The following is a 27757-nucleotide window of genomic DNA, read 5'->3' on the forward strand; positions in this document are numbered from 1 at the left end:
GAGTCAGAAACATGGATCTCAGGGCAGGGCAGGCAGATGCGGAGACTTTTCATCCAGTATTGAGAAGAGACAAACTCTCTTCTCCTGGAAGGGTATTCCAGATGGGTTCAAATGCAGGACAGAACTATCTAGGGGCATCACATTTTTTGCATAACCACATTGAGATGGCTTTGCAAATGAGTAGTGTGCTTCTCCACTCTTGAGGGTAGCTGAAGTGTCTAAATTGGCTCAGTCTGAGCTTGCAGTTGTATTCAATACACAATGAACCTCCTTCTAGTAGGTCCACAGGGCCTGTGTCCAATGTGCCAGGTACCAAGCTTTTCTTCACAGTGCAGATACACTCTGTTCCAGCAGAAACTACATGGGTTGAAGCTGCAGAGTGGAGTAGAAGGGGATTTCTGTGATATAAAACCATTGCTTCTTCTTGGCAGTTACCGCATAATGCTGAGCTGCTGGCATGGTGATCCCAAGGAGAGACCAACTTTCTCGGACCTGGTGGAGATACTGGGGAACCTTCTTCAGGAAAATGTCCAACAGGTGAAAACCTCTCTGTGTCTCTGCTCAGTTCTGGACAGCTAGCTCCCACACTGTGTCCTCCTCTGACTCCCTAGCTAATGCAAAGCCTTTGTGAAGGCCAAGGATTAACACGGTGTCTCCGGGTCTGTCATTCAGGGGTGCTAGAGATAACAATTCTGCAGTAGCATTCTCGATGCATCCTAATATAGTTCCAAACCTTGCAGTGCAAGTGTCCTCTCATTCGTCACTCTGGTATTTCCATTCTAATCTTCAGATGATTATTTGAAATGTTTCAGCTGACTCAAGGCTCTGGCACTCCTGCCTCTCCTATATGGAGAAAACCAGGATTTCACCAGGGCTTCTGAAACTCTATCTTCAGATCTAAATGTCAGGGTCATACAAACCAAATAGCTGTTCCATTACAGAAATCAGATATACATAATTCTCAGAAACTCTTAGTAATCACCACCATGTGGCAGCTCACCAGCACTGTGATGAGTATGCAGCACTGCTTTGAATTTTTTTCTGGATGTTCCATTTCAGAAAATTACTAAATGTCCCTTAAAAATGAGTACTGTCACATCCTATCCCTCTGATGTTAACCTTTCAGCACTGTATCCCAGCAGAGGCAAAACTAAACCAGTTGTTTGTTCCCTCAGAGTACAGTGCTCTGTCCATGTTGGCTGGAGAACTATAGGTACTGCCGGACTGAGTTATTTTCCTGCTCACACACACCTCCATGCAACTGCAGCACTTGCAGCCCCATAACTCAGAGGGCACAGAAATCTCTAGACAAATATTTTGCCTGAGAGAAACAAGACACATAATAGGAATGTTCCTGTCCAGCTCTGTCAGCTTCTGTTTGTAGAGCCCTTTGTTACAGAAAGGGCCTCCCCTTCTTGTAAAGCCACTCACTGTTCTTCCTACCAGGAAGGGAAGGATTACATCCCACTGAATGACTCTCACAGCTCAGAAGATGATGGTTTCTCCCAGGTGCCTTCCTCTGCCCAGCAAAATTCAGATGAAGAGGACTTTGACATGAGGATACGTTGCCACAGCCTAGCAGCAAGGTGAATCCCCTCTGAAAAGGGCTGAAGGAGCCCAGCAGCAGTCACTGGCCTGAGCTGTAAGGGAGCCTGAGGGATATGGGGAGAACTCAGTAGCAAGAAGTTGGAAAAATCCCAGTTGATCAGGTGTGATCCAAGCACTTAGGCCATATCATCTTGCTTATAAAAGCAAAATTACTTTCCTGTTCTGGTGCACAGCAACCCTTGATGTCTGAGCCTATGACATTCCTCCTCCTGCTTCCAGCTCCACTGTCAGAGAATCACATCCCACCAAAGTCATCATGGCCATCACCCAGTCTGGGTGCTCCCCACTGTAGGAGTAAGGGGACACGAGGCCTAAGATGACACCACCCTCCTACCCACAGTCACCTCCATCCCTGCACACTATGATTGCAGGGACAGGAAGTTGAGTTCAGCTCCTGTTTGTTCAGGACATTGGCTCTGTTGGTTTTACTGAATGCCATGTGCTTCTGTCAGTAGATATTACAACTGCGTCTCGTTCCCTGGTTGTTTGACGGGAGGAAATCAGATCAGGTGTTCATCCAGGATAAAGACATTCGAAGAGTTTCCCATGACACATACAATGTACAAGGCACACCCGGTGAGTGGCATCTGAGTGGGGTTGAGCAGGGGGCAAAGAAATGTTCTGCTGTTTCCTGACATGTTTGCTGTTAAGGTCATGGGAGGATGATCACTTCTATCTAATGTCAGCCTGTCTGTACCATTCCGTCCAGTCCTACGTACATTCATTTCCCCACCTGGCACATAGCAGTTTTTCTACAGCACAGCTTGCCTGACTGTGAAATAGGGAGATTTATACCTGCAAGCCAGGTCTGTGAAGGATCTCAGAGAAGAGTCTGCTTTTCATCCTTCTCAAATCTGTAAACTGGTTAAGCATACTGAAATCCAGCTATGACTAGATAAATCCAGAGTGCTTGTCCTGGAGCTCCTCTGTGCTGTCACACCACAGTATGCAGCAGGAGCCCTCTGCGAACTGGTCTGGTTCTTATATCTCCTGAGGTGGCAGAACTTAAGTCACTACCAGTTGTCTCCAGAGGAAAATCTCACTCAGATTTCATGGTAATACATCTTCCAGACAGGGAGCACTCTGTTTTTCCCAAAAGTAACACTGAGCTGCACACACAAATCCTACCTTTGGATGTGCTGCTTTTAAAAAGGCACCTAATAATATCACCAGCATGCTCCATGCACATCCAACTTCTTGCTGAAAGTAAAATGCCCATACTCCTGTTTTTCCTATCACAGGTAGACATGATCTCATCTCCTGAATGATTCCTCCTCCCTTCCCTGTCTGATTAGTCGACAGGGATGTTACTGATAACTCCTGTTGCTTCCTTGCAGGACAATCAGACAGACAGTGGGATGGTTCTGGCATCTGAGGAATTTGAGAGGATAGAAAACCGACACAGAAAAGAAGGTGGATTCAGGTATTCTTTAAGTCTAGCCACTCAGATCTCTCTGCTGCCAAACATAACAAGACAAGGAGAAAGCTCTTGTCTCCCTGTAGGGTATGCCTCTTGGGGCTCTCAGCAGCAGCAGGGCTGTGGGCTTTGAGCCAGAGAAATCCCTGCACACACATTAATGAGAGGCAAAATGCATAAAGAACAGACCTGCAGCCTGCTTAGTTTTAAAAATATAAACTATGCCCATTCAACAGACAAACACATGTTACAGAAGGCCTGAAAATGTGTCCACCAAGATAACAAGGTGTAGTAGAATGATGCTATTAAAAGAGCTTTCATTGTTTATTGAAATTTTTTGGTGAAGTGTATCACAGTGGCACAGGGGCAAACTGAAGCCTTGTGGCTGCCACCTCTGCAGGGTTCTCCCCAGCCCTGCCAAGTTTCCTTCAGCCCGAACCATGTACTACAGGGCCCTGGTGTGGCATGGCAGAAATAGTCCAGGCCTCGGGACTTCCTGCATGCTGGTACTAAGCCTGGAACTCTCAGGGCTGAGGATGTTTTGGGTGGTCAAATCCTTGACCAAGCTTACTTTCTGAGTGAGAGCACATCCTGCTCATCTCTGCTTGGTGCTGGAGCAGGCTGGGACCTCGTACCTGTGACAGTGTATTGTGTGAGCCATGTCAGCTCGTGTGCAGTCAAAGCCAGTCCCAAGCCTCTTCCTCTCCTTCTCTCCCTTTCAACATCAGGTCATGCAGGTCATTTTCCTTGCTGTTATCTATAGCCCTGTGGCTTCTCTGTCGGATCAGACTGTCTCCTGCTTCTTGTCCTTGTCCTCTTTTCCCTGAGGCACTTCCCTGTTGTCTCCTATACCATGGGCTACCTAATGTCCCATCCTCTAGGAAACAATGCCCTTAAGCCTTTCCTTGGACATGTCCCTGCCCTTGCTTTTGTGACTTTGTGCCAGTCACCTGCTATTGGCAGGCATGGAAATGGGATTGCTGCTTTCCTTCCACATTATCTTCCTTGGTTTCTTTTTCCCCCATCCTGGCTGTTGGTTTATATCAGCTCCTATAACTCTGTGGCTGGGTTACGTAGTGAGTTTTCACAATGCATAAGGGCTGTGTTTAGGTTTAGAGCAAGATCATTTATTGTGCTTTGAACCAGAGGTATAGGTTCATTCCTGACCCCGCCACTGCTCCATGCATTAGTAGATAATGTTTCCTGTAGCTGGGTTTTCTCTAAGCGGGATGGAGATTTCCAGGAGGGCTCAGACTGACCTTCTGTATCTTTCCCTCACAGCAGTAAAGGGCCCGGCCGAACTGCGGAGCTGTCGGTGGAACAGTCAGACCTGCGGGGCAGATGTCGGCCGTCATATGGATCCCAGGTTGGAGGCCAGACTTTTTACAATAGTGAATATGGGGAGCTGTCAGAACACTCTGAGGACGGCAGCTGCACCCCACCTGGAGAGGGGGCCAGTCCCTCCACTCTCCACACTTCCTTCTTCTCCGAGCAGTACTAATGGCACCAGGCCCTGGAGGCACCCTGCCAAGGCATTCTCTCTCTCACACTCTGGGCACATCATCAGGGTCACTCAGAGCTTCCCCTTCAACCTACACCCAATCACAGCAGCAAACCCACTCCAAACAGATGGGGATCACCAACGTCCTCGGAACCACAGCATGATGGCCAACGCAGCACCTCCAGCTGAAACTTCTCTTTGCTGGGACTGGAGTGAGTGCCTTGCTGATTCCTCGGGTTTCTTTTATTTCTGTAGCTCAAACAGATTCATTCTGCTGGCAATTGTGTGCCTGTGTTCAGCACTACAGCACCTTCTGCCTAACATTCAGCCTCCGCTCAGATCTGCTTCCCATTCAGAAAGCCCATTTCAGGTCAGATATAAATAGATCTGTCTTAGTCTCAAGTTTCTTCCTGGTGTGCAGCCTGAATGTTTTTCCCTGGATCGCTTCCTCCTTCTCTCCTCATGATGTCAGCTGCTGAATTGCAGAGCAGAATCAAAGACAAGAAATCCCTGGTGGTATTAGCAGCAAGAGCAGGACATTCTGAAGAGGTGTACAGAGAGATCCCAAGGGATCTTTGTAAAGGTTCGTGCACACTTCATTCTGGGTAGGTGCCAGCATACACCCAGCCTCTCTGTCTCCTCTGCAAGCAACACTCACTCCCCTCTCATCTCTACTGGAGGGGGACCTGTCACTCTGCCTTATCACAGGGATTTTTTAGCCATTTCAACACAGCCATCAGTGTTAGCTGATGGCCGAAGTCTTCCCAGTGAGATGAACAGCAACTCGTTTTGCAGGCCCTGTGTGAAGCAGGGCTTTATATTCTTTGTGCTGGGAGCTTTGTGCTCACAGGTCTGCTGCTCTTGCCTTCCGCTTCTCCCAGAGCAGCACTGAGATCATCTGTTGTTCAAATGAGAAATTAAAGCAAAGCTGTGTTAATTTCAGCTGGCTTCTAAACATAGAGTGAAAATGTGTTGTTTGCTGAAGGGAAAAGGATATAAGTGTAAGGGAGTGAAATGTTTATTTTCAAGCTGCTGTGAGGGTTTTGGAAACAACAGAAGGAACAAAGCTTCAGCAGTGGCGTGCCCTGGGCTGCATCCCCTGGTGTGCTGGCATTGCTGAGCTCACACAGCGTTGCACCTGGCTGGAGCACAAGCCCTAATTCTCCTGGATGGACTACTCTACACCATGACCTTTCCTGTTGCCCTGGTTCAGAGGAGGCACTCTCTGCCTCATAGGCTCTTCTCCAGTTTCTGTTGCAGAGCTGCCAGTGCAATGCAGCTGTCTCTGGAGAACCAAAAAACATTTATTTGCTGAGGAACCATCTCATCACTTGGGCCTTTTGTTTCTAAAAGATACCACATGAATTCAGGCTCTGGGGAACCTCCACAACCCCTCTCAACAGATTTCTGCGCTGCTGCCTCACTGCTTTCCACATACTTCTTTCCATCCTGTTCATAATCCAGGAGCTCAGCCATAGAGCCATTACATCATCACCAGAGGAGTCTGGGTGCAGAAGCTGTCTGAACAGCTTGTCATCTTCTCTTCTCCCACACGGCGGTGGCTGACAGAGCTCCTTGCACGGGGGTATCTCAGCACTGGGGAGTTTCTGCATGCAGGCCACACCTCTGCATAGAGGCAAGAGTTTGGACTTTGAAAATTGTGTTTTCTATCAGATGTACCATCTTCCAAAACTGTATTTCTCTTACAGAAGGTATTAGGTGTTTCCTGATGTAAGTCGTTATTGGTGACTTTCCCAAATCTTAATTATAGTTGTCTGCAAAGTGTAATGGGTGAGATTTATTTAGCTCATGGGAAAAGCATGGCTGTCATTCAGATTCCCTCAGTCTGCAGAGTGCCCGGTGTTCCCCTCCCGTCCCATGTCAGCAGGAGGACATGGCTGTGATTTCCATGGCAATTAGAGGCACAGAACTAGACCAGCTGGAGCCAAGCTGGCTCAGGACAGGGAATTTGAAACTGTGTGTGACAATTGATTCCCCAACTTCTACTGATGTCCCCCAAAGTTGCCAGGAATTTAAGCATCTTTAAGTAATTGTTATGACTCAGTAAGAATGCTTCTGGCAGGAGATGCAAGAGAGTCAGGCCAGGGAAGCAGGACAGCCAGCAGGGTGCGGGCCAGGCCAAATTCTTCTGCCCTCATCTCGTCCTGTTTTTTCATCGGTGGTTCCCTTGGCAGAAGAAAAGCTGTGCCCTGTGCTGGGGGTTCACACAGGTGGAAGGTGACAGACTGCAGAGCTAAATTCAGGCTGCTCTCTTGGTGATGTGCAGCCACAAAACCACCATTCTCTTGTTTCCAGCTCTTCATAAACCTGCCTGGAAACAATGCCCCAACTGACAGGATGCTCAGTAAATGTCTGTGAATTAACAACAGGAAAGCAGAATTCCAAAGTAGCTGCAAATGAGGATTAAAAACGTACTAGCAAAGCCGGGCACTTGCAGGGCACTGGCAGGGTTCTGCAGCACAGATGTGATGGAGGCATCCACACACCCTGGCACCTAGCACTCCCAGTCTGTCAGCACTCCCAGCCTGCTGGGACAGCTGCACTGGGGCTTTAGGTTCCATGTAAATTGCTCATGAGCATCACTGTAGAGACGTGTTACTTCATTAGAGCCATTATTAAAGATCCCCTGCTTCATGCCAGGGAAAGCGCTGAAGTGACATCTGATTCTAAACATTCAAATGATTCAGCCCCATAGGAGTTTATTATCTATTTTACACCTTCTTGAGGTGTGTGGGGGGAAGAATCCGATCCTATTGTATCAGTGCCAACAGCCTTGCATGAACAACGCAGCTTAACACGAGCACATGTTGGCTCTTTAGATGCTCCAGTGGTGAATAACAACAGTAGTGTCAGATACTGAAGAGCTGTTGAATATTTGTACTTAAAACAATACTGAAATGGGAATGTACAAACTTGACACCTTTCCCCACACTCCTGCATTATTTTTGGCATCTTTTTACAGTCTTCAGATAAGTGTGAGCACAAAAAGAAGCGGATTTGTTCTGGTTTGAGATGAGGCAATGGTGCTGTGGAAGGACAGACAACAACGAGAAAATATTTCACCTTCTAGAAGCCAGGTTTGATGTTTGTGCGTGCACAGTGCACGGTTTGGTTTTGTTTGGGCCTTTTACTGGGATTCACAGCTGAAACTATTTATCATCTCTTCTTTTAAAATGACCATTCTGGGTCTACACTACAAAGTGTTGGTATTGAGAGGACATTCCTCCTTCATGAAAACAAAGCATCTCATTCCCTACTTAGGAATGCACATGTGTCTCTGGAGAAAAACCTGTGTATCAAGTACCACTTCATTTATATCACAGTATTTTAGCCTGGTACCTGTTGTTGCTGCAGCAGCATTGGATGTTTCCATGGGCTGCCCTCCGAGCAAGTAGCTTACAGCATGGGTTGTGTGTGAGTACAGCAGTGTGGTTTGTGTGTGTTGTGAGTGAGTGTTTGGGTGTTGCATGTGCGAGTTTCTCCTATGGTGAGTGTATGTGAGTTCTCATAGCTCCTATTGAGTCCTGTGTCTGGAAGCTGACGGTTATATATCAAACCAGTTAGAACACTGCTTTCTTTCCTCTCCTCCTATCGTACTCGTTATCCTTTGTCATTAAGAGTTCTGTTGTAATATCTAAATGTGAACATGAATAAAGTCATAACTGGCTCCGCGCTCTGCTTTGTGGAGGCCGCTGCCCACGGGTGCTGCTGGGCCCGGCTGCAGCCAGCCAGCCCTGTGCAATTAACTTCATTTTGGCATTATTATTTTTATTTTTGCATCGCTTTGCATGTGCCACATCCTTGAGGAAACAGCTGGGCCTTGTGGCATTTCCATCCAGGATAAAACTCATGACGTAACCGGACACACGTTGGTTAAGCTGCTGACAGGACCAGACCCTTGGCCCTGCTGCCATCTCTCCCAGCCCTGCTGAGCTCCCCAGGGCACTGCACCTCGCCCTGTGGATCCTCTTGTGGGGCAGGAAAAGCATGGCGTGGCCAAAGGCTCCTGGAGCAGCTATGGGAGCGAAACTATGGGGCACGTGGAGACTGGGTCTGAGGGAAGTGCTCTGCACCCGGTCCCAGGGGAGCACTGGATGCCATGCCTGGCCGTGTGGCTGCTGCATGCTGCGCCTCAGCACAAGAACGGGGATGTTGTGTCCCTGCAGCAGCCATCACCAGGCACCAGGATGGAGTGTGGTTGGACAAGGGAACTGGGGAGGCTGGGGCTGCATGCCCACTTTGCTGTTTGAGTCTATCATCACACATGTCTTTAGGTAATGTGCTGGGAGCCTGGCCAGCAAAGGCCTTGTTCCTCAGTGCCTGGAGGTCCTTCTGAGAATATTGACACAGTAAAAGCAAGGAATCTGAGGCTCCTAGTGCTCTTGTTACCTTTGTGCAGGGGGCAAGGATCACGGAAACAGAACACCAGACCAGGTTGCTCACAGCTTTGTGCTAAACCTGGCTTCAGATCCCTTCAGCCCTTGGATTCCTGCACAGCTCCTCTGGGCAGCCTGTGCCAGGGCCTCACTGCCCTCACTGTGTTTCCTCCTCTAGTTTAAAGCCATCATCCCTGGCCCTGTCACTACGCTCCCTAATGGAGTCCTCCCCAGCTTTCTCATAGGCCCCTGTTAGGCAGTAATCACAGGAAGAAGGGAACCGATAGTCGGTAGGAACTGTGCTCAAGCATTGCATGCCAGTATTCATGGGCTGGCACAGGGATGCTGTGGGGAAAGGGAGGTGGTTCCAGGAGGTGTCCCCATGTCAGGTTGCTGCCCCCTGTGCCAGCAGCCCTCCGGTTGCTCCTCTAGCTGGGAGGAAAGGTTTGCTGCAATGTTGCAGGGCTGTTGTGACGTGTGGCTCCTTGCCCAACATTTACCAACAACAGCAAAAAAAAAAAAAAAAAAAAAAAAAAAAAGGGAGAAGCAGAACATTGGAACATTCAGCTGCTGCTTCATAAACACTTCCTGGATTGCACTGACATTTCTACAGAGCTTTTCATAAGCAGATCTCGGAGGATTTTGCAGCACCACAGGCCTGTAGCACATCCCACAGCTCAGCCGCAGCCTGGCGGCCGTCCTGCCTTCCTCGGCACTGACACGGGGCTCTCCGAGGGCAGGCTCAGCTAAATGAGGTAAACAGGATGAGCTTTTAGGGTGTTATCTTACATGCATATGTGGCTAAGTGCATCGCAGAGGGATGTGCCACAACACCTCCGAAGGGAACAGCACAGTGAGATGCTGAAGGGAAGCACAGCTCTTATCGGAGCAGCTGGGAAGTCACCAGGGAGACTGTATCTCGGAAGAACAGCAGCACGGTTATTTGTTCAGAAATTTAGAACATATCCTAACCCACAGCCCCGCAGCCTGCATCTTCTTTGCCATAAATAATTTTCAGATAATTTGCCTTTCAAAACCTGCGAAGGCTGTTGTGTTCTTTTGTTCCCTTCCTGGTCACAGAGAAGCTCAAACCTTTTGTAAGAATGACGCTGAAGTGTCACGCATCGCATCCTGCTCCACAGCATCTCAAAGGATTTGTTTTTATTAACATCTCAGTAAGATTTCCCATTTTAGCACACTGAAAATAAGTAACTCTAAATGAGGCAGCGGCGGCCACATCCAGACACAGGAGCCGTGCTGCTGCTGCTGAGCTGGCCTTTTAGCACCAGACGTGCAGCCTAAACCCAGCCCCACACACTGCACCATTCACACGTGCTTTTAAACCACGTTGCGTGTTTCCGATGGCCAACGCCGTTGACCTAGCATCTGCACTGAGGAGCTGTGAGATGCGGTGTCTGTCTCTACTGCTGTGTCCCAGCACTGTAAGCACTCCTTGCGGCACCATCGAGCAGACCGTCACCGCTCCGGAGGTTCTTTGGGGCAGCCCCGAACCAGGGCCGGACCCCACACCTCCACGCGACGTTCACCCTCCCGCGCCCTGCCACGCCCGCAGTGACGTCACTCGCTTAGGCCACGCCCCACCACCCGTCGCACATTATGGGGGCGTGGCTTCCCTCAGCCCCGCCTCTCGCCCTCGTGGCGCCGGGTGGGGCGTAGCGCGCCTGCGCAGTGCGGGCCGCGCCGGGCTGCAGTCGAGGCGCCGGGAGCGGAACGCGGTGCGGCCGCTTCGGAACCGAGCCGGGCATGGAGCGGCGGCCCTCGGCCGGGGCGGGCAGTGGGGCGCGCGGCGCGGCGGAGCCCGAGTGCTGAGGGGCGGCGGCGCCTCCTCGGAGCCGTGCGCGGCAAAGGAGCGGCCGCCTCCTTCTCCTCTCTCTGGCCGGCGCGGGCTGTGAGCGGGATGAGCGCGGGGCCCTGAGCGGCCGCCGGAGCGCCCCGAGGTCCCGCAGCCTCCCCGGGCCGGCGGGCCGCGCTCTGCCGGGACGTGCCGCCGCTTCCCTGGCTCCTCCCATGGCATGAGCCCGGGCTCTCCTCCTCCCCTCGCCGCCCGCTCGCGGTCTCTCTCCTTTCCTGGGCTGTCAGATGGGATAACGCGCTCCCGCCGGGAGGCGAAGATGGGCCCGCGCTGGGCTCGGCGGCGGCGGAGCGGCGGCGGCTCCGCGCTGCTGCTGCTGCTGGGGCACTGCTGGCTGTGGGCGGCCGGCGCCGACGACAACGGCAGCCAGCTGTCGTATTACACGGCCCTCATCAACGTGACGGTGCTGAGCCCCGAGCGGGGCGGCCCCACGCTGCTCCGGATCGACCGCGGCCGCTACGGGCAGGACTCGCCCAAGGTGGAGGTGAAGGGCCTGCTGGTGACCCCGGTGCCCATCAACGGAGGTAACGGCCCCGCGCCGCGCCGTGCGGGTGCCCGGGGGAGCCGGGAGCGGAGGAGGCGGAACGCGGCCGAGGGGGAGCGGCAAAAGCGCGCTCCGGGACGGGGCTGCGGCCGGAAAGCCGCGTGCTGCGGCTGCGTGCGGTGCGTGCGTGTGTCAGGGATGCTGCCGAGCTGTTGGATGTCCGCTCCTGAACGCGGCCCGGGCCGTAGTGTTGAGCGCTGGGCAGCGCTTCCACACGAGTTCTGTCGCTGCGGAGTGCGGCCGATGCCCGTTGGTTGCTTTCTGACAAATATCGGCCTTGACGGTGCGTTAACTTCAGAGTGATTTTGATCGTTGAGCATCTTGATTGTGGTCTGAAATGAGAGTGGGCGCTCAGTCACAGCGGTGCGGTTTAATCACATCTTATTTTGAGAACCATCCGTGACGCTGTGCCCAAACTGCTGTCCTCCAGAAATGGCCCCGGATGGATCTCGGTGCTCTCAGCCTCTCTCTGGGCAGCAGCCTCTGAATAATGCATTCTGCGAGGCAATGTAATCAATTAAAACCAGTCTGCGAGCGGTGAATATTAAGAGGGTTTTTGCTTGGTTTTGTTTTGCTGTGTTTTCCTGAAGAGCCCTGCTGTATTATTAAAGCCCCTTGAGGATTTAACAAATCAAGGTCAGGACAATATGTTGATGCTCTTTCAGCATCTAGCAGCCTCCTGCCTGCTCCTGCTGCGCACGAGACAGCTGTGCAGCACACACACTTGCTGGTTTCATTGAAGCTCTGTTTCGTTTGCTTTACAAAGTGTTAATTAGAACATATTAAAATAGCATGCTTTTGGGGAAGGCTGGAGAAACAAACCTCGGAGCAAGCTGGCTGCCGAAGGATTTTCTTCTGTATCATAAATCCTGCCCTTCGCAGTGGTTCTGGCTGTCTGACCCCAGATGTGCTCAGCCTTTCATTTTCTCTGCTCCCTGATGTTCTCACTGAAACACACACTGCTGTGTGAGGTCAGCAGGCTGTCCCGGAAGCTCTGGGCACGTCCCAGTTATCCCAAGGGGTGTTTGGGAGCAGGGTTACTTCTGCTGCCTTTTCTCATGCAGGGTGTCAAACCACTTGATTTCTTTAGCAGCTGCTTTATTGGTCAAAAAACAAACTTCCAGCGTTAATTACTTTTTAATTTTCCCCTATAGCTTTTTCTGATCTCTTCCAGCACGGTCTTCACTTAAGTGTGATTAAAGCATTGAGGGTGGCTGACAGCATTCTTACCAGAAGCAGTGAGAGCAGAGCTGAGCACTGCGTGCTCTGAGGAGCATTTCCTACTTTGCTGTTGAAGTGTAACGTGGTGAACAGTTTGAGTGGGGAAAGCACAGCAGGGATCGCAGGGCTGAAGACCTGAATTCTGTAGGTTCCACATGCTGCAGTCATCAAAACTTTGCCCTGGGTTGTACTGGGAGGTGTTCTCCTTCCGTGTGTCAACAGAAGGCACTTAAAACAAACACTGCAGTGGCGGTCTTCCTGCAAAGCTGTTCTGAATTGTTCTGCACAGATAGCCGTACAGAGGGCATTTTATTTTAATTCTGCTGAGAGGCTTCACGTGGTTTAAAAACCTTGTGTTTAGTAGGAAAGAGGCTGGAGTATGTTATGTTTTTAGTTAAGATGCTCCTGAAGACTTGAGAGCCTTGTGATTGTATTCTTCTGCTTTATTATATTTGGCTCTGGTAACAGTACAGTGCTGCTGTCTGCGACTGCTGTAATGCCTTTTTATCAGCCAGTCTGTATTGCTGTAGCGCTTGTTTGCAATGTATTTGTTGTAATAGCACTTAACACAAGCATCCTCTGCTGCTGGAGCAGTAGTGCTCTGCCCAGTGCCCAGCCCTCACGTGTCCCAGTGGCTGCAGCTGCCTGGTGATGCCATGACTTAGTGCTGGTCTCAGGCAATGACCCACCATGGGCCACTGCTTGGGATTTCTGTGTATGCAGGTGGTCTGTTGGCACCCAGCTGTTACAATTGAAACATCTTAAATGTCCCATTCCGTGTGCTGTGTTCCCATCCTTTACCTGCAGGCAAAGACATGAGTTTACCAGCTTAGGGCTGGGGTCAGCAGCTGTGTGTATAATGCATGGCCTGGGGTGTGGAGTGCTGTGCTCTGTGGTGGTGGTCAGCTCATGTTCTTGAATATGCGTGTTGCTTTATGTTTAATTTTTGAAGTCATCACTCTCTTTAATTACCTGTCCTTTAAATGTCCGTACACAATAAATTCAGTCACCTGTTCCTTTATCAGGATCTCTTACACTGAATTCACCATGATTAGGCTAAAACACGTACCAAAGATTTCCCTGTGCTTTTTATAGATCCTCAGATGAAACGGAAAGGAGAAAACTGTCTTAGGGAAAGGTGGAGGTAGAGAACAGATGCTTGAGGTGACAAATGGGGGTACAGATCATGCACAATGCTATTGAGTTTTGTAAGTATGTGGTGCAAGCAGAGTTTAGCTATTGGAGGTTTGGAATGGCAGTTTTAATTGCAGAACTTCGGGTAATATTTGGGCAGAATTTGGTGTTTCTGTCTGGGATCCAAAACTGAGCTTTGGGAAAATGCAGCAAGCAAATGCATCAAAAAGTACAGGTTGGTGGAGGGACAGTGTTGTGCCATGTGTCCGTCCTTTGCCACTCATCTCAGTGTCCAGCTTAATTCATAGTCCTCGAGTGATGACAAAGCTGGTGGTTTTCTGAGTTTATAGCTGTAACTGTGGTACACTTACTGAGCTAACAAGATTAAATCTTAACTATTGCAGCACTGCCTGCTTCCCTGATTTTCTTTTGTTTAGCTGAAACGAGATTACCCTGGTTCAAAGAGTTCCTCCTGGTGCTAAAGCCAAGTGCAGCCAGAGCAATTAGGTAGCATGGCTCTCAGCAGTGAGGTGTTGCCCCGTGTCACCCATTGGTGCAACTTAGAAAAAGCAGGAATTGCAGTTGGCATGAGTGAGGACCCAACTGGTAATAAGAGAAGTACTAATATGTTGAAAGAAAATACTGTTTAATGTGCACAACTGGGTAGAAAGCTGTCCTTGAAACCGGGATGGATCAGTGCTGCTGTGCTGCTTTTTTAAGTTTCCCAGCTGAATTCCTTCTCTGGGAGTTCCAGTTCTGCTGCACAAAAAGGGATGTGATGCTCTCAGGTGTGCCGTGCTCAGGTGTGCGGTGCGGGCAGGGCTGTGTGCTGCTCCATCCTTTGTGCTGCTGCCTCTGCCGGGTGTGGTGCAGCCCTGAAGGTCAGAGAAGGAAAGGATTTCTGAGCGCTCAGCTCTGGTGACTGCTGCTGGTCTGAGAGAATGGAGCGTTAGCTGAGAGGTGATCGATCGGGGTGTCTGACCTGAAAAAGGGAGCGGGGGAGAAAAGCGTAATGCAATGCAGTTAGTGGGCTGTGGGATGCTGGCACTGCTCTTCTTGTGTGGGAAGGAGGCAAAGCCTTGCTCACAGGAGGTGCTGTGATCTCAGTGCTCTGCTTGGATCAGGGGGTGTGCGGTGTCAGTGTGGGGCACAGGGAGCAGCCTGCAGCCAGCCTGGTGTGTGCAGAGCGCTAATATGGAGCCTTTGTTGGTCTGGGGCTGAGATACTTGCTTCACTTTTTGCCACCACAAAATGGTTCTACCTCTTATAGGGGAATGCTAAAGGGCCTGGTGAGCAATTGGAAGGGATGAGGAGGACCACAGAGGGTGGTGTCACACTGGAACAGGTTCCCCAAGGAGGTTGTGGATGCCCCATCCCTGGAGGCACTCAAGGCCAAGCTGGATGTGGCTCTGGGCAGCCTGGTCTGATGGTTGGCGACCCTGCACATGGCAGGGGGGTTGAAACTAGATGATGATTGTGGTCCTTTTCAACCCATTCTATGATTCTGTGACCAGCAGGCTGCCACTTCAGTGCAAAGTCAGTTTTTTGTCACTGTGTGCGTGGTGCACAGACACAAAGAAAAGAAGGATGGAGTTGGTCCCTTATATTTCAGGTTGGTAGGACAGTAGCATGGCTATAGGGAAGCAGCTTTCTGTACTCTTGTATTTTCTGCTGTTGTGAAATTGAGTGATTTCTGATCATATCTTTTTATATACACTTGTGTTCTTTTAGAATAGCTCTGATGTAATCTGAAGTCTCTTTTCATTCCGGCACAGTCACCATCCAGGATTTGCAAGTCTGAGTCTCATCCTCATTGTACTTTGGACAGTGGAATACAGGCAGTGCAGTGGTGGGGAGCTATTTCTGGTGGCTCTTAATGGCAGCATTTGTTCATCCATCCCTTATGGGGCCAATAGAGGTACTGCTGTGCCAGCTGCCAGTGCTGGGTGTGGGGTAGATGTGCTGCTGTAGCAGCCAGCAGTGCTGCGGGGCTGGGCGCTGTTGGCAGGCCAGAGCAGGAAGAACTTTCTGCAGTTGTTCCTGAGTTTTGTTTAGTTAAAAGCAGAAGGAATGCTTAACATTTGTGTGGGGGCAAATAGGGTGCTGACCTGGAGAGAAACACCTTGTGTCTCTGTATTAAATCTCCAGTAAGCTGCAGGCTCATCAATTCCAACCAGATTTTCCTTCACGGTTTTGTGTTACTTCCATAGAGTTAAAGCAGTGTTGTTGGGACACAGTGAATCACCCCACCAGAAGTAATGCTGTGCGTGTTGCTGTGCAGCTGGAAGCTCACGTATCGGCACATCTCAGCTCCTAATCCTGTTGGTCCAACAGCATTTTGTAGCTCTGCCCGCTGCTGCGAGAAGCTTTCATCTCTACTGTAGTGGAAAATCTGTGCTACTTTTCCCACAGAGGCTGTTTGCTGTCTCATGCCACTTTCTCTGTCAGTGTTTAAATTTGTACGGCTCAAACTTGGGAGTTTATAGTGCCTTGCAGGGCTTTAAGGAGCTGAGCTTTTTCAGAAGCTTCCTCCATTTCAAGATGCTCTTCCATTCTAGTGAATAACCCGTTATCTAGGTTACTTGGTGTGCCTTGAACACAACTGCACGGAAGCAAACCTTTTGCTATCCGTAGGCATACTGCTCTTCATCCTGCCATACTGGATCTCCTGGCTGTTGCATCTGCTCTGAGTTGGTGCTGAGGAACTTGCCTCTTAGAGAGGAAAATTGTATGGGGTGCTTCTGAATTGCTCTAGGGAACTGTAGCAGTTTTCAGAGCTATTACCCAGATGAATTGCATGTCTGAGGTCTCGCTATTTGTCCCATCCATCTCCAGTAGCCAAGGGTGCTTTTACTCGTGGCACTTGAAAGGGTAAATACATGTGCATTACAAGTTGCTGTTGGCTCTGACTTACTGGAAAACCATCCTCCACACTGCGCTCTGTGCCTTTTGTACATAGATTTGTGTGGGCTTCAGCTGCTCCAGGATACATTACAGCATCAAAAAGGACCAAAAAAAAAAAGTCTTTGTATGCTGTTGGGCTCAGATACAGCGTTTGCCAAGCCCGTTACTTCTCCTTTGTAGCACCCATACCCATTTAGCAACAGGAGCACATCGTGTTTGCCCGCAAAGCTTGCAGTGTAAGAGCTGGCATTGGCTGCTGCTCTCACCCTTGCAGCAGCATGCACACAGCAGATAACTACTCCAAAATCTTCTTGTTTAGTTTCCCTACCCATTGTACGGATGTCTGTGATTGCATTAGAAAGGGAAAAAAAAAAAGTTATGCTGCCCAGAATGACTGATAAACAGCTGCTGGGTAGGTGCCTGCAGCACATGAACCATATCCCTGTGTTTCTCAGCCTGCAGGCTGGTATTGATTCAAATGGAAGTTCATTGTTCTCGCTGCACCGGGCTTAAAAATAGTGTCTGTTGGTGAGCCTAATTCTTGGATGTACAGTTACAGCTTCAGTGGTGAGATTGAGCTTTATAAAGGAGCCTTTTTTTTTAACCTGAGGAATGCAGTTAGCATTGGGCTGTATTAACCCGAGGGTAGCAGCTTCCTGGTACATAACCATTCATTCAGCATCATTTTCTTCTCTCTCGCCTGTTTGAGCAAATCGCCATTTGTCTGAATGTGCATCCAACTCCTCCAGTTGCAGATCGCCTGGGCTGTGACCCTCGGACACGTTTCCAAGTCCCTCCCAACACCAAGCAGTGGATCGCTTTGCTGCAGCGAGGAAACTGTACCTTCCGAGAGAAAATCCTGCGGGCAGCTTCACACAATGCCACCGCCGTGGTCATCTACAACAATATATCCAGCGAGGAGCCCGTCACAATGACTCATCAAGGTAAATATATGCAGGCTCTTCCGCTGTCGCGTTTTGTCCCAGTAACTGTTGCTGAAGCGCACGGGTGATGCTGTGGGAAGCAGCCTGTGCTCTAATGATGGTTATTTACATGTCTGCAGTAAAGCCAGTAATTGTGGAAGAGAGTATTTTGGTTTGGTGTACGTTCTATCCAATGAGGAGTGCTTCTGCAGAGGGGGGATGGGTGTCAGGGTGAAGGAAAAACCTGCAGGACCTCAGCAGTCAGCGCTTCTAACCTTGCTGAAATGGAGAGCAGACGTGGTACAACGTCGGGCCTAGCATTCCACTGAGCAGGACTGGGGAGGTCTTGGAGTAGTGTGTCTCCATCTGGCTGTCCACAGTGAGGGCTTTCAAACATTAGGTCCGAATCTGAGCTTGCACACTTGTATGCAACACTTCAGAGTTCTTTTCCTGTGATGAATCTTTGTTAATTCCTGTATGGTGATCAAGGCTTAATGATTCGGGGTGCAGTTGTTTGATGTTCAGTGCTCTAGAATCAGACCATTGCTGATCTAGAACACTGTCTGGTTTTCTGCTGGCTTCTACTTTTTTTTTTTTGGCCTATTGATGTAAAAAATTGTGCCACTACCACTGAATCAGTGTAGCAGGGCGGGTCTTTCATACTTAAAGTAAATCTATGATTATAAATGATTGCTCAGAGTAGTTCTAATAATGACATTTTTGGTTTTCCTAGGTTTTCTCACTTTACAATTACTTAGCCTAATCAGAAAGGGATACTTCTGTGTTTGCTGACTGCTGATGTTGTGGTTTTGCATACTGTTTGTTTTCCAAGAGGTTTTCAGTTTTCTTTCTGTAAGTGCAGGGTGTTACTTGGAAGCTGGAATTGACTGATGTTCTCCATATTGTCACGCAACTAAAATTCTTCTGTGTAAAGAGGTGCTATGGTTGTGCATCTCCTTCCCTCTCTCCATCCAGACATCATATAAGGAAAATGTCTTGTGGCGGCTTCTGGTTCGGTGTGGTCTGTCCTTACCAGTTCTGTCCACCACAGGAGTTTTCCAGGGAGATTTTGACCTCTGTGTGGCAATCCTGAGGCTGTTGACATACTATTTCTAACTCATGTATCCTCCATAGACCTTTCTGCAGGTATTTGCAAGCAAAAAGCCCCACCTCCAGAGCCTTCAGCCCTGGTCTGTCTTAAAGTACCTGTATGAAGGTCTGCACTCTCTTGTTAGCAATTTGTGCCTTCTCCTGTGTCTTGGAATGTTGTATCATGGCAGTTAATTCCAAGTATTTACTCATGACAGGCTTCATCTTTGCCCAGTGAACTGCAGGCACATGTCACTGTGAAATGCAGACCAGTCCTTTGGTGTTAGCTTCAGCACGGTGGAGGTTTGGAATCTAGTGGTCCATTAACTCTCTGATGGTGTTCAAGTGCAATATTGATTCATGAACCTTTGCTTGAATGATGAGTCTGTTACATGAATCTCAGGTTGGATATTAGGGGCGATTTCTTCTCTGTAAGAGTGGCGATGCAGTGGCACAGCTGCCCAGGGAGGTTCCAGAACCATGGAGATGTGACACTGAGGGATGTGGTCAGTGGGCATGGTGGGGGTGGACGGCGTTGGGTTTGATGATCTTAGAGGTCTTTTGCATCCGTAACGGTTCTGTGATTCTATGTTCAAGCTAATGTTGCGTGTGGAGTACTGACACACAGTCACGGCCTCCTTAAAAAAATGCATTCTTCACAGCATAGTTGTGCAACTGTCTTATGATGTCTGGGTTCATGGCTGTCTATTTTCTTCCCACAGATAAAAATAGGCCTTACATCACTTTGTATCTCTGCACCATAGTTCTTATACTGTAAGGTGCAGAGCCTTGGGAGTATTCTGTCTTCGTGGTCGAGCAGAGAGGAAAACAGCAGGTGCTGATAGCACAGCCAGAGAGCTGCTTGCTTCCCCACTTTGATCTTTGCATAATTTCCAAATGTCAGCTTTGGCAATGTTTGTGCTAAAAATAATGAAAATATTATATAGATTTACATATGCTGCCCATCTTGAACCTGCAGGGAGGTGATTCCCTATGAAAACAGCTCAGTAAGCAGTTCTCAGTGATGGGATTAATATTTTATCCAAGTTATTTTATGCTTGAACACACATTTAAAAATTTTAATCTTGTGGAAATTTGTTCTTACTCAACATATGGCTTAACAGAATATAAATTCCTTCTGGTGGCCAGATAGCAGCTGTCACTCTTAAATCAGTCTTTCATCATCATATTAATTGAACAGTTTGTTTTACTAGCATCAAAATTGGGTTTTTCTGTGAGACAGTCCTCTAAGTCTCTGTCCCTTCAAGTTGAGGTTCAAAGGAGGTATTGACCTGAAGGAGTTGGTAAAACTTCCAGTAAATGTTTCTGCTGATCTCTTTGCTACATTTTCTTTCTCTGTATCCTTGTATGCGTTACTGTTCACTTGTAAAATAACCAACTTGACTTATTGTTGCAGATGTCCTTCACTTAGGCTGACAGAGGACACCTTTTCCCAGCACAAGTTGTGTTGGGCTGTGATATCACTGGCAGGAAGGCAGTTTTATGAGTGGTTTTGCCTGCTGCTTCTAATAGAAGTTAGAACAAATATTGTCTGATGTAGAAAGAGCTGATGTGGTGGAGAAAATATTTAGTAGCTGACTCCTTGGTAATCAATGATGGGAATAGGAAGGAAATGCATGTAAAAGAGCTTTTTAATTCTTTCTGATTTCTTTATGTGATGGAGACAACCCTATTAAAGCACAGAACAGTTAAAATTTATCGTGAACTCTATTAACATCCAGATTTTTATCTGGATTTATAGAAAAGAATATAAGCTACAGAAGCTTCTAAAATTAAAAAGTCATACTCAGAATTTATGTAACAGATATAAACAAAAAAGATCAACAAACAGGAAAGAAAGCATTGCAGTAAAGTTGCTGGATTCCAAAAGGTAGAGTTCATCAATGCTAGAGAAATTTCTTGGAGCTACTTAAACAGGTCCTACTAGGATGCCTTGTTGAGAGAATTTACCTGACACTGCTATATCTTTTACAGTCTGTAGCACAAAGTTGCAGGCATCTCATCAGGTAAATCTCTATTGCACTGCTGGACTTTTAATCCACAGCTCAAAATTAATTTTATTGTGTTCCAGTTTTGTTCTTGTTCTCAGTTTTTTCTCCCTGAAATATTAGCGTACAAAACAGGAAAAACAACTCATTGTATTTGGAGATTTAAAAGAAAGGATAAGTAATCTTCAATAGTCTCACTGTAGTTGTGTATCTCTGATCATTTTATATTGTTAATTGTTCATATGTGCTAATTGGAAACTTTGGAACATACGTCAACAACGGTACAGTTGATCTGTTTCCTGGAGGTGTATCAGGAAAATCTGTCATGCAGTAGATGGAGTTGTCTGACACTTTGCAGGATGTGGGGAGAGGTGTTGGGAACACACACTCTGTACCGTGGGGAAACAAACCTTTCTTCAAGGCAGGGAAATCTCTGCACAAAGCTCAGTGCTTTGCAGAACTTCCTCTTCCCTGTGTTCCTGCATGTTACAGATCTCATCCACAGCTGGAATAACACGAGTTGGGCTCGTTTTTCCTTATCCAGCTGAAAGGGTAATTAGTTCTGTGACTGTGAAATGGCCCATGGGACCATTAATGACTGTAAGTAATTACTTTTTTTTTTTTTCTTAGCCAAAGACTGTGCTCAAGCAGCAGAGTAATTCTTGAAGTCCATGGATGCTATGGAATCACGTTTTCACATAAACCTATGAATACGCTGTTTGCTAAGTTCTAAAGACACTTTGTAGCATCCTTGGGTACGGTTCTGTCACCACATGTCCTGTGGATTGCTGGGCTTGTTTGGAAACACTGTCCAGATGGATGGATCTGCACTGAGCCTGTCTGCAGACAGAAAATACCAGACCCTGACAGACTGCTCTTATTAGAAATCCCTGTGTTTTCTAGTTCCAACATACATTTGTGGGAATAGAGAATGCTATCCAGGAAAAACAAAATGAAGGACGCCTACAACTTCCATTACAAAATACAAGAGTACAGAGAGTTTTAGATATCAAAATTCAAGTATATCTTCATTGATGGATGGGCCTGCAAGAAGGTCTATATTAATATTTTTTCATCAGTCAAAAATATGACATTGTAATCAATGTCTGGGTGTTTTCTGTTTTCAGTTAAGCATTAAGTGTCTTCAGAAGGTCCCTTCTGGGTGCATCTTGGGCTTAGTAGGAGGATCTTTAATTCTTTTAATTGTGTTATATGACTTATGGCATGTGCTTTTAAAAAAAAAAAAAAAAAAAGTTGGAAAAGACCACTAAGATCATCGTGTCCAACTGTCAACCCACTCCCACCATGCCCACCGACCACGTCCCTCAGTGTCACATCTTCCCTTTTCTTGACAAAGGATCCATAGTGAGATCCAAGCACCGTGCCTTTCTTCGCCCCCCAATGCTGTGTTGATTCTTGGGGAGTTGGTGGGTGTCCCTTGGCTCTGATGGGGTGCTCTGGGTTGTGGCAGAGAGGCAAGTGAGATTAGGACATGGCTAACCTTGAGGAAATGCAGTGCCGTATCTCCACCATCTTGTGTCAATGGCATTTGGACTTGGGAATAAAACAGGATGATTTATGATGGTTTGGATTTTATGCAGATTTATACTTAGGAAGCCTCTCACTGAGTGTCAGAACAGAACAACTGGGTTATGGAATCGCGTATCAGCAGCTGAATTGTGAATGCAGCCCAACAGCTTTGTCAGTGGCTCCTGCCAGGTAGCTCTCCTTTATGAGCTGCAGGGCATAGCAGATTGTAGGGCTGATCTCCAGGTATGACAGCAACATTGTACCGAAGCACAGTTTGTTGTTCAGTGCAGGAGGATGAGCACGGGGAGACTTGTTCCCACTTCTACGATTGTTATCTGTCATCGATGGATTGATTTATTTTTTTTTAAACACATAATGAGTTAGCACAACAAGAACATGATTGGGCTCTGTTTGTTTGGAAGTTAATTCTGTTACAACCATCTTTGGAAAGCTGCTCTTGCCCTTCCTGGTTTTCTGGTTACATGCCTCAATCATATGCTGCTCTGGAAGGAGCAGAGCTCGGAACGTCCACACTGCTGTTAGCAGTGCACACTGCCTCTCACTGCCATGCCTTGGGCCATGGTTAGGTGTTATAGTCCACTGTCCTCTCTTACCATGGCAGAATCAATCCACTGAAGTTCCTTTTGCTGCAATCAGAGTTTTGTCTGTTCTGCAGGCATAACTTCACTGCATTTCTGTTGCAATTCATTGACGCCTGGTCCTCGCTGGGCTTGAATGTCTGCTGCTTTGTTCTCCTGAGGAGGCAGTCAGGATTCAAGTCTTGGCCTCAGACGCGGTTGTTTGTTGGGTTGTTCTGCAGAAGTCTGTATAGCAAAGAGACTTGTGATTTCTGGAAATAGCTGCTCAGTGTTTGGGGGCAGGTGGTGGTTCTGCGGGTTGTGTTCAGCCAACGCACCCTGTGAAAACGTGGCTTTTAGCTCACAGTTTCCTATACTGCTGTCATTTACTATTTTCTCACGGTAGTGTTGGAACATCTGTTCTGGTGTCTGACACTGTGTAAATCAGATATCCTACAGTAAATGTTTACATATAGTCAAGAATTCAATGCTTATGATGTTATAAAGGCAACAGGAAGAAAAATGCTTTGAAATGCTGTTCGGTCTCATTTTAAAATGGATGCCCATTGGCATTAAGTTCTTGCCTTGCTTAGAATTGAGAACTGACAAATACTATGGTTTTGTTTCTGCTTTCAGAAGTATTTGATTTGGGGCATCTCGGACACCATATTACCATTGCAATGGTGCTGCTGCTCTGGATGTGCTCTTCCTTTCTGATCAGATCAAAATAAAAACCTGTGCAGCTAGACCTGTTTTAATCACTCTGACCATATGCCAAGACTCTTCTTTTTGCTGTCTGCTTTTACAAAGACTGTTTTAGAATATAAGACTTCATTTTTACAGTGAATTTCTGGTTTCTATCAGGCTAAAATTTAAAAATATCTGAAGAATTTGTTTGTTCCCCATTGTTAAATACTGTGGAACTGGTGTGCATTCTCAGAGCAGTGCAGTGCAGATGTAGAGTTATTTTCATTATGATGAGGTTAATTTTCTAACATAGATACAAACCTGAGCTTGGAAGTGTCACCTTTAAATGAGCAGCAAGACTTTTCTGTGACTATCAGCATATCCCTTTGTGTCAACTTTGTCATTACTTTCTGCTTTTCTTTAATTGCTTTTCCTCTGACTTGTAGTTGGATTCCTTGTTCCTGCTTTTCATTTATTTCTGATGGTGTGTTCATTTGTTTTATTTTATTTACTTGGTGGCTGGGGGACCACCCTTTCCATGTGCCATTTGTTGTCTTCAATGCAATGTCCTCTCCATCCCTTTTTTCCATCACAAAAGTCTTTCAAAACTTCATTAATAACAACAGTGTTTGTTTTGTGTTTCCTGTTTTCTCCTTTAATGTTTTGTGGGCCCCCAAATTCTATTATTGTTGGCCAGTGAGTTCTCAGATTTGTGTTAATTTCCACAATTGTCATCTTTCTTGCAGATGGGGCTTTTTAGATAACCTTATCTGATAGTTGTATTCTATTCCCTGGGGATAGAAGAAGAACGAGCCTCCTTCAAATCAAAAAACTACTTTGAGGTTTTCTCCTGAGGAATGGGGGGGGGGGGAAGCAGTTGTATTCTTCCTTTATCTATAAGTTTCTGTTTTTGTGCTTGCCTCTGCAAGGTTGTTTCACAGGAGTCTTGGAACTGTTCATTAACTCACTGCTTGTAATAGCCAAAAGGTAGACTATTGTGGTAGTGTTTTCCATGTGGATCAGTGGACTTCACAAGTATGATCAGTCTTTATTCTAGTGCAAGTATGTCTAAAATATCACTGAGCGTGGCTTGGAAAGGCCACTGGAGGTCTGGAATCACTTGATCAGGTGTGCTCCACCAGACCTACTGGATAACTGCTGTTTGTGGTGATCTGTCTGTGTTAATCTAAGAAATCTGGCACTGATTGATCCCTTTCCTGCACACTGAACAGCGTGCATGTGTTTATTTCTGATGCATGTTCAGAAATGCTTTAAGAGGTTATTGAATTTTAATGGTTTGTGAAAACGGGCAGTTCCTAATTGCACATGATCATTATGATGTCTCTGTCATTGTGATTTGGTTTTTAGTGTCCCAATCATGCCCTGAATCCAGCCAGAAAGCAACTGTCTGCACTGTTCTTCACCTTTATTAGAAAGTTAGGGATTGTGCAGGCCTTTGTAACTGACTTTGTAATCTGCAAAATGTGTCAGATAAATGTGTGTTAAGCTTGGGTTTTTCAGAATAGAATGCAGTGCTTCAGTTACAATTAAATATTGTTTGCTACTTGAAGAGAGAACAACATTCTTTTGCAAGTATGAGCTGAGTGCAGCCTGTGCTTCATGCTGTGTCTGCAACATGCATCAGCAAGCGCAGTCAAAGGCTAAGGAAGTTGCAAGGACTTTAGCTGAGAACAGCAGCCCTCAGAAAAGTGCTCACCTGTTTGGTGCAAGTGGGTTAATTCTCAGTTTTCTGCAGATCATTTTTTCATCCCATCAAAACCACTCAGTGCCTTTTACAGGTGGTCCTGCATGTGCCATTCTTGAGCTGGGATCTTAAGTTTGCTTTCCCTGTCTGCAAGGAGGTTCTTTGCAGCACTGCAGTGCTGGCAGCAGCTCAGGAGTTGTCACCACCCCTTCTCCCACAGCTTTGACCAAGCAGCTGCTTAGGCCTTTTGGGAATCCAGGAGAAAAGCAAGTATCTGCTGCTTGGTAGTTATTTTTCATCTGCCTGCTGTTCCCAGGGGCGATAGGAGGGTGGAAGGTGCCTGAAGTCCACTCTTTGAACCATGCCTGTCTTCAGCTTGGTGTCCTTCCCACAGCTGCCTTATTTGGAGCTTCAGAGAAGTGTTTGGCAGTCAAGAGTTAACATGAAGAGAAATTGGCAAGGACAATGTTTGCTGGTGGTGAGACTGGAAATCTTCCTTTGAGACAACTTTCAGTTGACTTTCTAAATGTGCTAGGAGATGTGGTGAGCCAGCAAAGTAATCTCCGTAGAGCTCTACAGGAAACTTCTGGCTGTTGCTTTGTTCCCATTATATTGTTTCTAGTATCTTCTCACCTGCTACATCCTTCTCTCATCTCCTGTCTTGATGTCGAATTCCACAGGCTTAATGATTAATTGCAACTTCCTTTCCATACATAAAGTTGTGTAGCTATCCCAATACGTATGCACATAGTAAAATTGCAAGTTAGAGCTGTTTAGGATTGGATGATGGCAACTGATTTATATTTGCAGGTGTCAACATTTATCTTGGGTGTGCTGTCTGTCCAGCTTCAGCCTGCTTGGCTGTGTAGTTCATTGACTGTAGTGTTCCAGCTCCTTTTTGTTGGACACCATTCTTTGCTCAGGAGAGCATTGCTTTTCAGGAGATTTATATAAAGACCACACTCTAACTTCTTCAAGTGCTGTCAGTCTGTCTGTATTCACCTGAGGATTTTTTTTTTCTGCTTAGGTGTCAGAAATGCAAGATTTCAAGGTGCTGAAAAAAAAAGTCAGTGCCTCCTCCTGCCCCCAATTCTTCTCAAGCAGGGAGCTCTTGCTATAATTATTTAGGGTGATGCCCCTGACAAAAATATGGATAAACCAAGTCCCAGTTTCCACTGAGTTTCAGGATGTTAAGCAGGCACAATTTATTTTTCTTCTCTGCTGTTCTCCTTGGCTCTCACGGGGTCAGAAGCAGCAGTAGCACTTGGGCTGCTCACAGCTGAGTTGTTTGGAATGCAAATGGCTTTGCAGTGATGCCAGAGGTTCCCTTTGCGCCAGGCCTTATAAAAAACGTGTGGCAGATTGTCAGCTTTGTCACATTCTCTGGGCAGCAGGGAATAGGTGGAGGCTTCAGCTTTTAATTTAGACGGAACTGGGCTGGTATCAGAAAATCTTAGTCAGCTTTGCTTCACAGTAGCTGTATAAATTGCATCAGGATGCTGTGCTGAGAGCTTCTGACTGATACTTGGATAGGAACGTGATGCCGTGGGCCAAATAATACCTCCTGGGGAAGCATAGTGCAACATATGCTCTGGGGAAAACAATCCTTCTGCCCATCTTTGCTATCAGAAGGAGATGTGAGGAAATGAAGTGATGCCTGGGGAGTGCATCAGGCAGTATTACGTTATCAGCTCTGGGTTGATCTTGCATCATCCGAACTGCAGGAGTGCGTGCTGCATCTACGTACAGTACCTTGAAATTGCAGGAAAGGAAGATTTTTGTCCTGTCATTAAGTGCAAGGACTTCTCAGCTGGACAAGTCAGGAGTGTTCTGGCAGCTCTAAGGCATATATTGGGAAGCGCTCTCTGAAAACTGAGGACAGTGACTGTAACAGTCACTATTTGGCTCTGTGAATGGGAAGAACAGCAGAGTAACACTTAAACAACTTATGCAGCTCGAGCAAAGCTCCCTTTTGGGAAATGAGTGGTTTTGGACTTGTGCCCTCAGTTTCAAAGATTCTGTTCTTTTTAGTCTTCTACTTCATATTCTGGGTACAATAACTTCTTAAAAACAGGGTTCTGGTTAAAGGACTTAAAAGAAATCCCCTGTGTTAACACAGGACTTTGTCACACCAAGTTCTCCGTCTCAAATCTGCTCCAGAGCCAGAACTGCAGTGCTGAAATCACCCACATTCTACTGTTCCTCTTTTAGGGAAAGTGAATTGGTGCAAACAGATGGAGGGAGCAGATGAACAGGCTTCATCAGCATCTTGAAAATAGATCTTGAGAAGGGATTTCAGTACAGATCTGGATGAAGAAGAACAGCACACCAGTTTTTTTTTTTTTGTCTTAGGAGCTCTTTGCTACTTTATTAAGCATGTCTTTGGTTGGATGATAAAATCAGCTCTCATATTTCTGCTGTTTTAATTTCTGTTCCACTTTTCAGCCAGCCTTGTTTGTTCTACTTCCGCTTCTATGGGAAGTGGTGGGGGTGGAAGTTCTGGCTTCTTTGGAATTGTGATTTGCAGGTCCTTGGCAGTCTCTGTACATGTGATATCCTCATAACCACATCGGGGAACTTTCCGAACTCCCCCAGCTCAGCTCTGTGTATACTGACACCACTCATCTTCCAAATGTG

The 27757-nt window shown here is 47.1% G+C and overlaps 2 protein-coding genes across 9 annotated transcripts in view; both read left to right on the forward strand.

Annotated features, from left to right (window-relative positions):
- Positions 1–8214, forward strand: part of FLT4 (fms related receptor tyrosine kinase 4) — a 46789-nt gene extending 38575 nt beyond the window's left edge. The window contains exons 26-31 of one of the 7 annotated variants that reach the window (XM_085236718.1): positions 432–537; positions 1447–1586; positions 2061–2184; positions 2946–3031; positions 4310–4391; positions 4521–8214. In XM_085236718.1, the coding sequence (XP_085092844.1) occupies positions 432–537; positions 1447–1586; positions 2061–2184; positions 2946–3031; positions 4310–4391; positions 4521–4526 (544 nt within the window). In that variant the 3' untranslated portion in view covers positions 4527–8214. Of the gene's footprint in view, positions 1–431; positions 538–1446; positions 1587–2060; positions 2185–2945; positions 3032–4306 lie in introns of all 7 variants that reach the window. The other 6 variants (XM_085236717.1, XM_085236712.1, XM_085236714.1 and 3 more) reach the window with 6 other exon arrangements.
- A 2370-nt stretch (positions 8215–10584) lies between these two features.
- RNF130 (ring finger protein 130) overlaps positions 10585–27757 on the forward strand; it is a 41506-nt gene continuing 24333 nt past the window's right edge. Inside the window, exons 1-2 of one of the 2 annotated variants that reach the window (XM_085236453.1) lie at positions 10585–11320; positions 17349–17543. In XM_085236453.1, the coding sequence (XP_085092579.1) occupies positions 10957–11320; positions 17349–17543 (559 nt within the window). In that variant the 5' untranslated portion in view covers positions 10585–10956. The remainder of the gene's footprint in view (positions 11321–17348; positions 17544–27757) is intronic. The other variant, XM_085236452.1, reaches the window with a different exon arrangement.

This window comes from Meleagris gallopavo, chromosome 15, assembly GCF_905368555.1.
Source record: "Meleagris gallopavo chromosome 15, MGAL_WU_HG_1.1, whole genome shotgun sequence".
Classification (NCBI taxonomy): Eukaryota; Metazoa; Chordata; class Aves; order Galliformes; family Phasianidae; genus Meleagris; species Meleagris gallopavo.